The 15,876-nt window shown below is 44.9% G+C and overlaps 1 protein-coding gene across 1 annotated transcript in view; it reads left to right on the top strand.

The window, feature by feature from the left end:
* Positions 1–11,366: 11,366 nt before the first annotated feature.
* Positions 11,367–15,876, top strand: part of ATP9A (ATPase phospholipid transporting 9A (putative)) — a 61,514-nt gene continuing 57,004 nt past the window's right edge. The window contains exon 1 of the mRNA XM_040575821.1: positions 11,367–11,555. Coding sequence (XP_040431755.1) covers positions 11,488–11,555 — 68 coding nt within the window. The 5' untranslated portion in view covers positions 11,367–11,487. The remainder of the gene's footprint in view (positions 11,556–15,876) is intronic.

Raw genomic sequence — 15,876 nt, 5'->3', positions numbered from 1 at the left:
TCCCTTGACTATTCAAATTCATCATCCTGGGTTGTGCTTTTTTGTTTATTACTTGCAGTCCTAGATCAACTATTTAAGAATATTGGGGTTCAGTTAAAAGTGACAATACAGGGTAGGTGTGCAGGAAGGTAGAAAACACAAAACATACAAATGGTCTACAGCTCCAGAAGACAAAATAGTTGGGGGCAAGAGAAAATGACCTTTTTCAGCTCAGGGAAACTAGGTGATTACAGCCTGAACCACTGCTGTTGAGGATTATAATAGCAAGAGGTCTTTCAGTGGTGATAAGTAAAAATAAACTAGTCCACGCACAGTAATACTAGCACAGGTACTGTGGTCAAGCACTAGGAGCAGTGGTGCTCTGGGTGCCTTTATGAGCTTGTGGCCAGAGCTGATGCTACAGTTCTGCCTGGTTGTTCAAGCACCTTGGGCTGGGCACCACATTTAGGGCTGATTTCAGCCACACTGGGAGCAATGTGGTGTGAAAGAGGAGGCAGTGGGTTTATGGGACTAGTAGGGCAAGTCTTTTGACTGTGAACTAACAGGGAAATTGATTTCTAGCAGGGGCCAACCAGGGGTAGTGTGAAGGGGGGGCTCACTTCACTAAAGGCTGTATTAACAAGGCTGGCTTCTAATAAAGGCTTGATACAAAGTGGTGTCATGATGCCATGGAAATATGACAGCAGGAGAAAACAGCTGTGCTAGGAGGAAGACAACCCAACCTGCCATCTTGGGGCTTTGCACTGTAGTAGCTTTGGCTGTGTACTCATTCACGTGGATCCTGACGTGGGGTCTCTTGTTCAATGCAGCTTCTGAGCATGTCCCATGACAGCAAGCTGTCATTGCAGCTTTACCACAATGGGGGCTCTGACTGTCTTTGCATTACCCTCTATAAGAATGTGTATTTGGATCTCTGCTGTCTTAAATTATATTGGTGAACAGGTGGGAAATTGAGGCTAAATGAGTGGGAAGGAGTTCAAGCATAAGCTCTGCTCTAGATGAACTAACGGGGTACTTTGTTGAGAAACCAGGGCAAGAGTTTTGGCAAATAGTTCTCCCTAGCCTGTGGTTGCCCAGGGTTCACGGTGGATGTGGCTGGGACCTGCTACAGCCAGGCGGATGGCTGTGAGAATGAACAAGGAGGCCTGGCAAGCACTGCTGTGGGGATTTACCTTTCAGGCCATGGTATCAAGCTCTTGCTGTGCCTGCAGCTGGATCTCGCAGCTGGGTGATGAAGGTGCTAGGGACTGGAGCACTTGCCCTGGCTCTTATCACCGGACCTGAAGAAGGGCTGGGACCTTTCTGATGACTGTCACCATGCAGAAAGCAGTTGGTGCAACAGAGTTTGGGGTAATTCTGCTATATGTGGTGGCACCAGAGGCTGCGTTTCTTGAGCACACAGGGCTGGGAGTTAACTGCTGTCCTGCCCACAAGAGCTGAACCCATGCTAACCACTCAGCATGCTGGAGCTCACCCACTGGCAAGTGGGAATGCTTTAAAGCAACACTTCACAATTAAAATAGCTGATTCTTTTCTTCACTATGTTGTTGTAAATGAGGGACAAGTTTACTGAAGCTAATAAAGCCACACTGGTGTGAGCGCAGACTGAGCACGGTATGTGTACTGTCTCTGCTCATCAGCCTCTCTTCTTGCCTGAAGGATTCTCCTGTTCTTGTTTGTTAGTGCTTGCTTAGCTCATTGCATAGAGGATTTGGCTGTGCTGTTGAAAGCAGCATACTTATGCATGTGAGCTAAGGTAAAATTGGCTTATTTAAAAGGTTAAATTTGAACTTGCAGGTTGCATTGATTTAAAAGAAGTGGAGTGCACTAGGTTTGTAATATATGGGCTCTGTTCCTCTAGAGAAATGTTTCCCTTGACCTATCCCTTTTGTCCAAAAGTTTCCAAAAAGTCAGTGTGTGCTTCAAGGGGCAAGATTGTCTTTAAACCACGTAAATAAGTGGCTCTCCAGGCTGACCTCAGCGACAGCTGATCCAGCAGCTGGCAGTGGGGAGGCAGGAGCCTCCTCAGGGCTGATAAGTACAACCTGGAGCAAAGTAGGAATGGCCAAGGAGCTTGGATCCACAGAGGCTGAGGTGCTTGAGCCACTGGGAGGGCAGAGAAGCTGAAATGAAGGAAAGGGGATGGGTATTGCATTCATTTGTAATGTTTTCCTGTTGAAAACCATTGTTCTTATTGCAGAGTTTGTAGTACATTTGGAATTAGGAAAAACAACGTCCTGTGTTAGTGAAATAACAATTTAGGCAGAAGGCTTTGTTAGTGTTTGTGATCCAATTCCTGCTCCAGTGCTGAGGCTTTCTCAGTCTCTTGTGTTGGGCTCCGAGGGCTCCTGTGTGTGCTGCCTGCAGCCACCCTGCTTGCCACGAGTGCTCTCCTTTGGTGCTGCGTGGGCGAGCGCTGGACTCACGTTTGGCTCCATCTCACATTCATCACTGACCTAGAAAAGTGTCTCTTACTGCACACCCAGCAGGACAGGAAACATAACTCGGAAGCAGAAAATGGAACCATCAATTCCACACTCCTGCATGTTATAATATAATCTGTTTTGTTGTTGTGTTTTCTATTTTCTGAACTTTTAGTTAATTGCTATAAAGGGTAGTATTTTTGGTAGCATTCTGACTTCTGTTAATGCCACTGCTACTTCAGAAGGTGTCTGACAGATGCTGATTTATTGGAAAGCATGCTTTTTAAAGCCTATTATAACTGAATTATGTGCTGGCCATCCCAGCCAATCCAATGCAGCATCCCTCTGCTTTCACAGTTCTTTATTAGCCTCTCTGGCTGTCGCATCTTGCAGCCCAAAGCTTAACTTATTTGATTAAATTACTTTGTGCAGAAAATGTCTCAATTCAGAATGAGAACAGGTGGATTTCACTGTGTGTCTTATTTTCCAATACTTTGTTTAGGCAAAATCCAGACATTATTGAAAGCTTGTATAAAAGCGTCTCTCTAAAGAAAACTGAAAAACAAACCAAGTAAAACTCAGAGCACCTAGCGGTATTTTATATAATTAAAAGTACCCATTTGAAACCACTGTGTGAGGAGCACTACCGTGACTGTTACATATATTGCCTATTACATACATTGAGCTGACTATTTTATGTATTAAGCAAGGATCCTTATAAGTAATGAAAATTCCTGTCACCTCATGCACTTTTTGTCTTTAGAGGTTGTTGCAGTCCTTCCTCATTCAAATAGCCAGAGGAACTTGGAAAGTCACTCTGCTTAGAAAACACCTTTTTTTTTTTTCCCAATGTAGAATATAAATATGTGAGGGAAAATCAGGGGTACTGTCTGTGACATCAACACAATACCTAGAACTACAAAAGCAAAAGGGAAGAATGGGGTGAAACCTAAAAACCACAGCCTCAAGCAGGGCGAGGAATACAAACGCACCCAGGCAGCGTTTGTGTCTCTGAACAGGGAGCACAGTCACTGCTTCTGTGCACTTGGAAGCGTGAAAACCATCTTTGCTGAAAGTTTGCTGTCAAACTGATGCCCGCTCAGGGACTGCTGGAGGAGGGAAAGTGAGCAAGCTGAAGCCTGCCTGCCTGCCTTCAGGGAGATGTTCCTCGGCTGCTCGCAGATGCCAGGGGCTGGCTTCGGTAGGTAGATACCGCAGGGAGTGCTGGCGGTGTGTCGGGATGCTTCTGTATTCCCTCCCAGTCTGGCTGAGCTAGACACACTGAACAACACAAAAAAAGCCTTTTTGGAAAACTGATAACTGTTGTGTAAAGATGATTCTATGCTTTTGCTTAGATAGATTTAAGGGCAAATATGATGCAGAACATAAATAAGATACCATTTTTATTACAGCTGGTCTCAGCCATTTGTCTATACTTCAGTCAGCTCATTTGAGCTTTCAAAACGAAATTAATGCTGTGAGCTGACCAAAAGTCAAAGCACCTGGTTTATGAAACTATGGGAAGCTGAGGGCCAGCTGCACAAAACGTGGTGCGTGGTGAACAGGAAGGTGGTGCAGGAGGAATGCATGGGGCTGATAGCTGCCTGACAAATAACTTGCATTCTTAGTGCAGTAAGGCAGAATCTATCTATCCAGAAACCTTTCATGGATATTATCTTCCCAGATCCTCAATGGCTTTGCAATCCCACGGACATGATAACAGAGGACGCTTTTTAATCAAGTTAACTGAATTGGCTTAACAGCCCCTTACACTCCTGGGGCTTTGCAAATTTGCTTCAGAAAAAATAATGTCCCTACACAGTCTGTATGTTCAGAATACCAAGCGTATAATTTTTTTTGGCCACACTAGTTGTTTTGGGGAAGCCAGTTTGATTTCTTAGGTTCTTAAGCAGACATTCAAATGATTTGCAGGTTTGAGGTACCTGAATCTCTGTACATGTTCTCAGCTCATGATGTCCAGATTTGGAAAAAATCCAATTTCCTCATGATCAATTCCTCTGTTCTTCTTATCAGTTCTTTCAAACTGACATAACCACTTCAGGTACATAATTTTCGTAAAATTTTCAAACATAAAATGTAAAACAAATATTGATTTATTCTCAGTTTAAAGCTTTACTTTTTTATTTTTAATCACACACACAGCATGTGTAACAAATAAAAATCAGTATGGTGAGAGCTTATAAAACAGATAAAGCTAATACTAAAATCATTTCAAGAGCTAACAAAATGAAATGTGTGTTTATTTTTCTAAAAATCAGCACCTTTTTCTTTCTTTGTTTCTTATATTCAACAGCCATCCTGGGTGAATGGCAGTTTGACAATATTCTTGTTTTGAAAATTAGGTACTGAGGGGTTTTCCTCTTGATCTACAACATATAATTGTGCAGGGAAGAAAAAGATCCTATACAAATACTGCACTTCCTCAGCTCAACATGAAAAGTATCTGTTCTGCAGCTTCATTATGAGAATGCCAAATGTTCCCTCGATAACAGAGCCTATGGCAGTATGAGCTTTATTGTAGTTTCCCTTAGCAAGTGTTGATGGATTTATGGAGGCCTTCATTAAATATAGGCTTAAAGGATATCCGCTATCGCCCACTTGTCAAAAGAAAAAATAATATCAAAGCCATCCGTGCAGATCAGAGATGCAGGTGTTAACAGTGCATTATAATCTGGTAGTGTTTAACTTGCCAATTAATTGCAGTAGTCTTGTCTGAGTTCAGACGCTTGACAGATAAATTTAAAAGATGAATGCATCTCATGTAGGCTTAGGGCACATGTACACGGATACCATATTGCTAATGATTCCTGCTTTGGCATCCCTGTTCACGTTTGCATTTCTCTTACAGAAACGCTCCTTCCTGGCAACGACGGTGTGCGTGTGCAGCCGGTGCCCCCCAGGAGCAGGCAGTTCCTGCATGTTTGCTCTTGTTTTGAGTGAAGGCAATAGCCCGCGTCTGTCCCAGTGCTGCCTCGCAAGGGTGATGTTTCACCTCACCGAAGCTGCCTGTTTCCTTCTCATCTGTGAATCAGCAGCATGGGGAAGGCACGCAGCGTACGGGCTGCCTGCTGCACAGCTTCTACACACTGGCGAGTTTGCAAATCCCTGGCAACCCGGTCCCTGCTTCTGCACTCCTGCCTGCCTTGCAAATGTTGCCACTGCATGCACAGCTCCGAAACGAAGCTGAAAATATCATCTGCACTCGGTTATGTTTTCAGACTCAGAAGGCGCATCCTGGTATTTGTAAAACATGCAGTTGTGAAACAGGTAATAATAGGTACAAAGCATAGTGTTACAATTTGAGTTGCCTGTGGAATCATTGGCATTTTGTGCAACCAGTTACACATGAGCCATCTCCTTAGATGTCAGAATTACCTATAATTTGATACTTGGGTGTGGGTGTGGGTGTGGGTAGGGAAGCAATAAACAAAATAAGCAAAAGCTAATGTAGTCCCAAATCTGTATTGCTCTTCCAGCATATAAAAGGTCAAATATTATTGTGACCTTTTACAGGGTTCATCAGGTGAAAACACAGGAGTCCTATGCATAAAAGACTCCATCATTTATTTAGTAATGCAACCAAAATTGAATAAAATCTATGGCATATTGTGCTAAGTAGGTAGTGAGTACAATCTGTAAATGTGCCGCCCAAGCTAACATCCACAGTTTGAGTGGGGAACTGGCACTAGGGCTTGCTGCTTGGAGGAATTTAGGCACCACCCTGTAAGAGCTTATTATTCACATGTTCTTTAATTGGTGGAGGGTAGAGACTTGGCTCCACGTGAGGGCTGGCGAAACACTCGGTGAAGGCATCACCTGCGGATGAGCAGCTGGGGTCACAGGCAGCAGATGCAGAGTCGCGAGGAAGAGGAGGTGGCAGTGCTGCGTGACGGGGTAATGGAGAAGTAGGGGAGAAGGGCAAAGGGATGAGGCAGGAAGGCTCTCTTCCAAAAACGGAGAAGCACTACTGTAAGGGCTTGCTTGATTTTTCTCAATGTACAGGTGGTTCAAAGCATTTGGAGTCTAAAGTATTTGTGTAAAATAATTTTTAATACAAATTATGTTGCTTTCTCAGCACTTGGTTTGCATTTGCTGTTAGAAAAGGGGACTGAAATGATCAGGTTATTTTAACTTTATTCCTTTTATGATCTAGGCATCGGTGGGCAGTCAGTCATGTACGCAGGCTGTTCTTTGCCAGACTGAACTTTCACTTGTCTTCACAAACTTGAATGGCAGACCACAAGAGACTCATGACTATTCAGGGCATAAAATATAATCCCACTTGCAAAACAAGTGTGCTTGCACTGCCTGCTCTGGGAAAAGATGCTAAATCATTCTAATCAACCACCTGGCAGTTTTGTACAGCCCTTTGCATTACAAATGGGGGCTCAACCTTGGACTTTCCGATTTCTGTTTTTGAAACAGGGTCTGTAATGTGCAGTGACAAAAACACCGGCACTATTAGATAAACTCTGCCTACAGGACAGACCCAGAGGAGACCAAGTGCTCCAGATTTGGCTCTACAACAAAGAATGCAGGGGTAAAAAAAAAAAAAAAAAAGAAAGCTGCTTGCTATGGTCTTCATTTAATCACCTGGGGAAAAAAAAAAAAAGTTAACAAATCATAGATAATGATTTAAAATATGAAAAACAAATTAGCTTCTTTTAGTTAGCAGTTGTCAAATTCTCTGCTTGCAAAAATAGAGCATCAACTGAACGAGCCAGTGTCATCAGAGAAACCAAAATAGGCTTTATTTCACTTGATTTAACAAGCCTTGAGAAGTTAGACTGGAGGCTTTCCTTTGGACATTCCTTCTCAACAGGCAAATGAAAGGTTTGGGAATCAGGGGAGCACGTACCTGCCATGAATGGTGAGATCTGATGCAAAATCTCTATAGCAAGGCTAATGCTACAGAAGAAATATATCAAGGAGTGGGTTTAGTCCACTGTGCTACAGGCTAGTCTAGATTGTTCCCTGTGATTTTCTAACTAAAATCAAACACATTACAACACAGGGCAGAAAATGAGAGTGCCCATAAGGAAGGCTCTGAAAGCTTGTTTGAATCCTGAGATGCTGTGGGAGCAAGTCTGCAGACTGCACAATCACAATTGCTTGATTTCTGGCACTGTTTGCCACATTCATACTAGCTGATTATGCAGGTACGTGTAAACCTGGCTGTGCATCCCTTTATCTACTCCATGTAAAGGAGCGATGGCATTCATTTCTGTCCTGAATCACACAGGTGTCAAGGGCCAAAATGTGGTGCTAAAAAAGAATGCTGGCAACATTAAAATTCAGTGCCACTTTCACCTCAGAACAAGTAACACTGATATTTGAGAAGTTTTATTTATTATACAGACTGAGACTAAAGGCTTGAGGCTATGGTTATCATTTCAGCCAGTCACAGCATTGGGCCAGTGGTTTTGTGGCAATGGTGATAACATTCGTGACAGTTTTGGTTACATAAAACATCCTGTTTAGGTGCTGCAGTTGCTCCTTTTATTACATTATCATTTGAAGTGGATTCTATCATTGTATATTTTCTCTCATTAAAAGAAAAAAATAATATATATATATATCTTTTTATTCCTGCAGTTGAATATGAGAAAAACGGAGCAAATGGGTTTCATGAGCTGAAATGTCTGTAGGAGGAGAAGGGATTTCTACTTCTATTTCTATTGCCCCCATGAGTGGATAAAAACGATAGATTGAGAAGTAAGAAATTAAAACATGATACTACTATATTGAAATACAGTATGATCTTCTTGGCATAAGACTTCCCTAGCTCAAATAGCACTGAAAATATCTACCTAAACGGTCTCAGTGGTGGTGCCTGAAACTGGTATAACTATTAATTACATTGCTGAAATGTCCTCGTTACAAAACGTCCGGATGACTGCTGCAACTGTACAGAAAAAAATTAAATGACAACTGCAGTTTTTGTGCTGTTGTAATCCGTAGTATGACCTGAGCTAGAACTCAGCAAGGACAGGAAATCAAACAGAGCTACCCTGAAACGCTGATGGGGCTCACTATTCTTTGTTCTTCTTTTCCTTTTTTTCTTTTTTTTTCTTTTTTTTTCTTTTTCTTCTCTTTTTCTTTTTCCTTTTCTTTTTCCTTTTCTTTTTCTTTTTCTCTTGCGTGAGAACTTCTCATCTTAAAAAAAATATTCTACCTATTTAGTGTACGCTATGCTAACAAATGTTTTTTCGGTAGATGAAATTACACCATTAGTGAGATGCTAATCAGAGTTTTCATTTAAGTGTTATTAGTCTACATCACTCTGATGTTAGGCACTTTCCACCAAAAAAAAAAGCACAAGATCTAAGAGTTAGCACTTGTGATACCACTATGCATGTCTTCTACTCATGTTTTTCTCTGCGTTCTTGCAAAGCAATTCTGTTCCTTCTCTAGGAGAAGAATCGCTCATATTTTTGCAAATAAGTATTCATAAAAGACTAGTAAATTATTTAAGAAATTAAATATTAGTATTATAAAGAAGTCATTAAATAATTTTGAACAACAAAATGGCAGGTCACATGACTTTCTCAAATATTTCACATTGAAAATAGGACTTACCACACTGTAGGATGTAAACGTGGCACTGAAGGATTAGGGTGCATGTTGTTAGCTTTGGGGACAGGTGCTGCATCCTTCAGAATACATACATTTTGTCTCTAACTGGTATTTTAAAGACTGTCATTTAAATGCCATAGTTTTTATATTACTATACACAACATGCTGCTGCTTAATAATGAGACTCATCATTTTTATCATGTATTTTTCTCGCCCAGGATCCCAAGATGAAATGTGGCAGGAAAGTACAGACTGTAAGTAACGTACACTTTGAACTTACACGTGGTTTACTCACACTCTGCTCTTGGTCCCTGTCATTGTGGCATTTTAGCTGGGCAGCACAGCGAGCAGCTTGGAGCAGCCGTGCAGGCAGATGCGTGCCAGCAGCCCGGGCAGCAGAGAGTGGCATCGCATGTGTTCATGGCACAGCTGCATGCGTGCGTAGGCACTGAGTTTTTGCCCAGTGAACATTTCCAGGAAGGTTACTCATTAAGGGAAAGGTTTTGCCACCAGCCTGCCAATGGAAGAGGAAAAGCTGGCCTTGCCCTAGAAAGAGGTTCACATTTTGTGGTGGTGACCAGGACTGCAGTATAAGAGGCTGCGATGGATACGTAGCTCTGTTTTATACGATCCTTATCTGCGCTGGGCATTTCCTCCATCTGTAGAGGTGCACCGGTGTAAATCTTTGTGGTTTCAAACAGGAAGGAGCTACACTGACACAAACAACAGCCTCCAGCACATTTGCTGCGCAGGCGGCAGGAGCAAACTTCGGGCAATGGCCAGGGCAGCCGGAGCGCTCTTACCCAGCAGTAACCTTGTCGTCAGCTGGCTGCAGTCAGCACCTAGGGCATGGCCAGTGCTCAATGCAGGCAAGGTTTTGGTTACAGCCAATATCCAACACCCAGGCTGTGATTCCCTGGGAGGTGAGGTCCTGGTGCAGCAGCATGCTCCCTGAGCTGCTCGGCTGCCCGCAGGCTGTGCTCTCATCCAACTTCCCATGGGATATGAAATAAAGAAATAATGGCACTCTCCCAGACAGATGTTTTTTGTAAAAGCAGTCACTTTGCCAAGCTGATTTAGAGCACTGCCACACAGCGAGGTACGTGGTACAGGGGCATGACGAAGCAGGAGGAAGCGATGTGTAAAGGGTACGGGCTGGATCTGCACTGACCAGCTGTGACACCGGGACACGGAGCCATCGCCTCGCTGGTTACAGAATTTGAAGTATTTTTTCTTTGTTTTTATTACTGAGATTTTTCTCAATCACTTGTTGGTTTTCTTCGCTGACTTTCACCAAGCTTCCACCAGGCTATCATCACAATTTCTGGTGGCTGACCAGATACCATTAGCCCTGTTAGACTTCCCTATTTGCTGCTTTCTAGATATTTTTAACATTTAAAAAGGATATTATTTGTATAGGATTGTATAATGTATATTGTATTGTATAGAAACAAAGGATTGTTGTATAGGAGCATTTGTCTTGCACATTTTTTTTTCACAACATCACTAGCAATGTATACATCATTTAAATGGGACCACGACAGTACCACTTCACAGTCTTCATTATGAAATACATCTTTGCCACTGGGAATTTTGTTTTTCATGTGTGAATGAAGAACAAGGTCAGCAGCAGGAAAAGTGTGTGGGCTGCAGGTGAACAGGGTGTATGGGTTTTCAATGATTCCTTTGCTTCCTTGTTTATGGCAAAGAATGTGAAGATATGGAGATGGCAGGCGGAAAATGCAATGGAGATGGGAGAGGTGGAGTGAAGCAAGATAGATGAATGGAGAGGACAGAGCAGCTGGCAGATGACCTGTTGGGCTGGGGCAGGAACGTGAAGCAGCTGTGGGAAGGCCTGTGGCTGTGTCCCTGCTTGACAAAACACGCACAGGCCAAGCACAAACAAATCTCTTCTAAGTCTCAGCTGCTGCCGTCCAGCACGTTATTGGAATCTGGTTTGTACACCCAGCTATGATGGAGAGTTTAAGTGATTTTTACAGAAAAACTGGAAGTCACAAACAGAACGGACATGTCGGAACAATTTCTGCCTGAATTTACAGAGGAAATCCGGGTCAGGACCCAGAAGCGAGCATTGCCACGCGTGGGTGACAGTCCCCGGTCCCTGCACGAGTTGGGTGCGAGGTGGGCGCAGGCTCGGGGCGCCCCCCACACCCCTGCCCGCTGGGGGGGCCTCGGCTGCGGGCACGGCGGTGCCGAGGGTCGGGGCCCCGAGGGGGCGAGGCAGGGGGCGGCGTAAAGCAGCGGGGGCAGGCCGGGGCCGAACCGGGCCGAACCGGGCCGGGGCCAGGCTGGAGACGAGGCGGGGCGAGGCGGGGCGGGCGGAGCGGGCGCGGCACCTGCGTGCTGCGAGCCCGGCCCCTCGGCGAGCCGAGCCGAGCCGAGCCGAGCCGAGCGAGGCGCTGCTGGGAAGCGCATCCCGCCCCGCTCCGCCCCGCCGGCCGCGGCCATGACCGACAACATCCCGCTGCAGCCCGTCCGGCAGAAGAAGCGGATGGACAGCAAGCACCGCGGCGGGTGAGCTCTCCCCGGGGGCGGCTGCTGGGCTGCCTTCATCCCCCCCGCCTTCATCCCTCCCTGCCCGCTGCCTTCATCCTCCCCCGGCCTCGTCCTCCTCCTGCCCGCTGCCTTCATCCCCCCCCCGCCCGCTGCCTGTGCTCGGGGTGTGGGTGGGGGGCGCCGCGCCCTGGTCCGAGCCCGGAGGAGGAGGTGAGGATGAGGAAGATGAGGAGGAGGCGCTGACAGGTTGCTCCTGACGCCATTGCCGCGGCACGCCCGGCGGAGGGAAGGCTCCTGCCGGGGCCGGGGGAGCGCGGCCGGTCCCTGCGTGGGGAGGAAGCAGCCCGGCCTGCCCTCATCCCCATCCCCGGGCTGCTGCAGCCCGCAGAGCCCGGCGGACAAAGCGGTGCTGGGCGGCAGCGAGAGCCCCCGGGGGTCCCCGTGTCCCCCCCCCCCCGCCCGCCCTCCCCGTCGCTTCCCTGTCGGGTGGGGAATGGTGCTGCTGCCCCAGCCCGCGGCCTCTGCTTGGGGATAGTGTTGGCCCAGCAACAGTGTTTGCGGATCCGTGACAAAGGTCTGGGGCTAAACGCGCTATAACTGTATCAGTGATAGCAATACAATGTCCCCGCTCGGCGATGTTGCAGCGTTCCGAACGTGGGATGTGTTCCTAGAGATGCCTCTGGGTATTCATGCAGATATTTCCACCCAGGAAGCTAAATAGGAGCGATGAGCCTCGAACACTGTTTGCGTAGGAAATGGCCCTGCTGCCAGACAGGTTGGTTTGTACGCAGCAGAGCATGCAGGGTACCGAGTTACCTGGCTGTCAGGAATTGCTGTGCAGGCCTTGGACATGTGTGCTTCTAAATGTGGTGAGTGATGGGAAAATAAAGCAAAATCTCCAGGGAAATTACACCTGTCAGAACAAGAGGAAATTGTTACTTTTTCCGTTGTTTATTTTTTGTTGGTTGATGGTTTTGATTGGGGTTCCTTTAATTGAAGTTGTTTTCTGTAGTTTATTTGAATTATTCCTTATTATCAACATTGTTTCTATTAGCTGGCACGGATGTTGCCACATCAGCCTAGGCTGAGCTGAGAGGTATGTGTGATGCAGCAAATAATTCCCCAGCCTCTGTGTAGCATGCATGGCTGGACAGGTTCCACAAGGTGCAGCCACCGTGGCATTCAATTTGGTGATGTGATTGAAAGGGATCAGAGAGAGGAGGCAGCGGCCAGAGAAATTTCTCAAAGGTTCTTGAATCATTTGGTTTCAGAAAGTGCTCCAAGCTCTAGCAAGCCCCTGTTAGCAGTGTCTGACCGAAATAACCCTCATCTAACCTAAGCTACAGTTCATTGGTTATGGACCTTACCTAGTGAGCAGTCACAGAGATGATGCTTCCTGTGCTAGTAAGAAATTTTGGCAGCATGAAGTTGTGAAGGAAGATGAACATGGGATTTTTCTTACTAGCAGTCTGAGTAACTGGGATTTGGGTTTTCTGTTTGGTGCAGTAACTGTTTGGGGACGTGATTACATCCTGGGAACTCTTGTCTTGTTTTACTGATCAGTAGGCTGTGATAGGTCAGTAATTCAATTGGATGATAGATTGGATTGCATTGAGGTGAGGCAAATGCAAAAATACTGTTAGCAACTGAAGGAGGAATCAGCCAGCAAGCTGAGAAGGGTCCTGGGGTCAGATCCAGGATGGAGTCCTGGGAGCCGTAAGCCATAATCAAGACCTTCTTACTTCCGTTTCCTCTGAGAAGAACACAAACAAAGACACTTGAAAGTCACCTTCGTTTATACATATGAAAACCCAGTGGTAACCAAGCCTAGAAAGCCTTCACCTTAACATAGCCCTGACTGCACTTTGTAGAGTGTCTATTTTTCCCCCAATGGGGACAAATTCTTGGGCAGATTTTGTTAGCTTGGTCTTCTGGAGTGGGAAACAGATTTCTCTTCCTGTACTGAATGGCTTCATAGAAATCCTTGTGTGTGTTAGCAAAACAGAAACAAATGCCTAATTCTCCCATTGGCAGCCAGGGGCAGGTGTCATCCAAGCACAGCTTTGATTACAGCCTCAGTCTCTAGCGTATTTTGAAGAGAAGCCAGGGAGGAACTCCCACAGTAGTCTTGCAGAGATGAATAATGGTCCAGACAGCTGAGATCTGTGTCAAAGAGAGAAAGCATGTGCTTAATAAACCAGTGGGAGTAGTGGTTATCTGTTCCTGAGCATAACTTTAATGTGGGTCTTCCTGGCCACAATCAAAGACTGTGCTCTGTGTTCTCCTTGAATTCAGCTGTATTCATCCAAATGCTTTGCAGCACTCTGAAAACCACTATGAAGTATGTGCCAATTAGGAAGGAAGGATAGCATTAACTAATGGGACTGCTGGTGCTGTGGCATGGGAGCCTGAGCTTCCCAGGGGCTGCGCTCTGACGGGAAGTGAGCTTCAAGTTCCTGAAGCACCCCAGATGCTCCGTTCAGTGCATGACACAAGTTTTTCCCTAAATAGCTTATGGTCTCAGTCCACAATCCTGCAAGGCTTTTTTTGAAACCAGCAAACTGCTGCGCTCACACTGCCTCTGCAATGGAAAAAGGCCTCGATCCAGAAACACGGGGGGAAGGACAGGGAAGGAGGAGCTTTCCAGCATGCGCATGTGGGCTCTTCTGGTCTGTTTAAAATGGCAAATTCCATTTCAAAGTCAACAGAGAGAGACGGGAGCTCCTGGCAGCCACCTGCCTGCGTATGGGTGTGCCAGGGCAGGGCCAGGCTGGCTGCCTGCAGTCGGGGGGAGCTGCAGAGATGCAGTGCTGCCTGTCCTTCCCCAGCTGCCCTGAGACAGGGCACCCACCCATTGGGTAGCATGGAGGTGTGTGAAGATGTGAGGTGGTCATGCACAGCTTTGATTTCTTTTTTCATTTAAATTAATGGATAATTCTTCATATGCTTTTACAATAATGAAATGTAGGAGATGGGTTTGTATATTAAAGGTGCTAGGGGATTAACAGCACTGCCTGTGGGAAACGTAGAAGCATCATCTGAGAAATGTGATTGTTGTTGTAGGAATGATTGAATGCATGGAGGAACTTCAGCAGTAATTTGACCAAAAACTATCACCGTATTAAGAAAATGTGGCACTTTTTTCATTAGGTTTTGCTTTCATAAGCATTTTTAATTTTCTCTCTAAAATATTTCTCTGTCAGACATGACACATTTATAAATAAAAACTGCCTCTTGGTGTAGTGGCTGTTAGTTGGACATCTGACAGTCAATCTCTCATATTACTGTTTCTTACATCATTACTAAGAATGCATTTTTGTAACCGAATATACTCCCATGTGAAATACACAGTAAACCTTTCTGATCTTTACCAGCTCACGTTCATTCAGATCCCTGTGCAGATGAAAAGCCGTATCACCTATAGGACTCAAAGTTCAGGATGCTGCTCGCATCAAAAAAGAGATGCTTTTGAATGATTTTGGTGACTTTAGAGTGTTTTTTTGTTTCTCAAGTTGTGATTTAGAATGTGAATGGCATGATGCTGTATAAACTTCCCCATATAAATTGTCTTCATGCACTTTTTCATGTTATTTCTGTAAGATACTCATTTATAAAGTTCATGGTATACAGTGGTTTGTTAATTCGCCACACTTCAGGAGCTCTTACAATACTGTCCTCCCATACTTCAGTTGCAAACCAGAGTAAGAGAAATGTTTAGAAATGTTTAGAAATATTTAGAAATGCGTATTCCTAAACTTTTATAGAAAATTGCTCACGTTTCTGTAACTTTGATTCCTATTCCTGGAAAGTGCATGCTAATTTTATCAGTATCTCTGAGCAGCAGTGAGGAAATGATGTAAGCTGTTCTTTAATAAAATCTTTTTCTCTTTTCAAGGATATAGTCCCTTGACTTCCTGCTGGAAAAATATTTTATTATTCCTAATAATGCAGATAATTGTCTCCTACAAGAAACAGACAGCTTCCTGCAGTGACACTGACCTTGCCCTGAACACAAACTGTGGAGTAACGTGATGGCCTGAGCAGCCCTTTCCCTCAAAGTATAGGGCCTTAAGCTTGATACCCCAAAATAGGGATGGTGTCCAGAGAAATGGTAGATCACAGAGCTATGCACGGCCAATAAAATTATTAAAGGGAAGAACAAGTAAGTCAGGTAGAAAAGCTGATAGCCCCAATCTAAAGGGTTTATTTAATGAGCACCAGGATAATCTGAAAGTACATTTATGTACTTGCTTGTGTGTGCCCAGAGTACTTGATTAACAAATCCTTTCAGTTGGACACCAGAAACAATGTGTGTGTGTTTGTTTGTTTTTTTGAGGTT

This window comes from Cygnus olor, chromosome 16 (assembly GCF_009769625.2).
Source record: "Cygnus olor isolate bCygOlo1 chromosome 16, bCygOlo1.pri.v2, whole genome shotgun sequence".
In the NCBI taxonomy this organism is placed as follows: domain Eukaryota; kingdom Metazoa; phylum Chordata; class Aves; order Anseriformes; family Anatidae; genus Cygnus; species Cygnus olor.
Note: the sequence above shows the minus strand (reverse complement) of the source record. Positions and strands in the feature narration are given on the sequence as shown.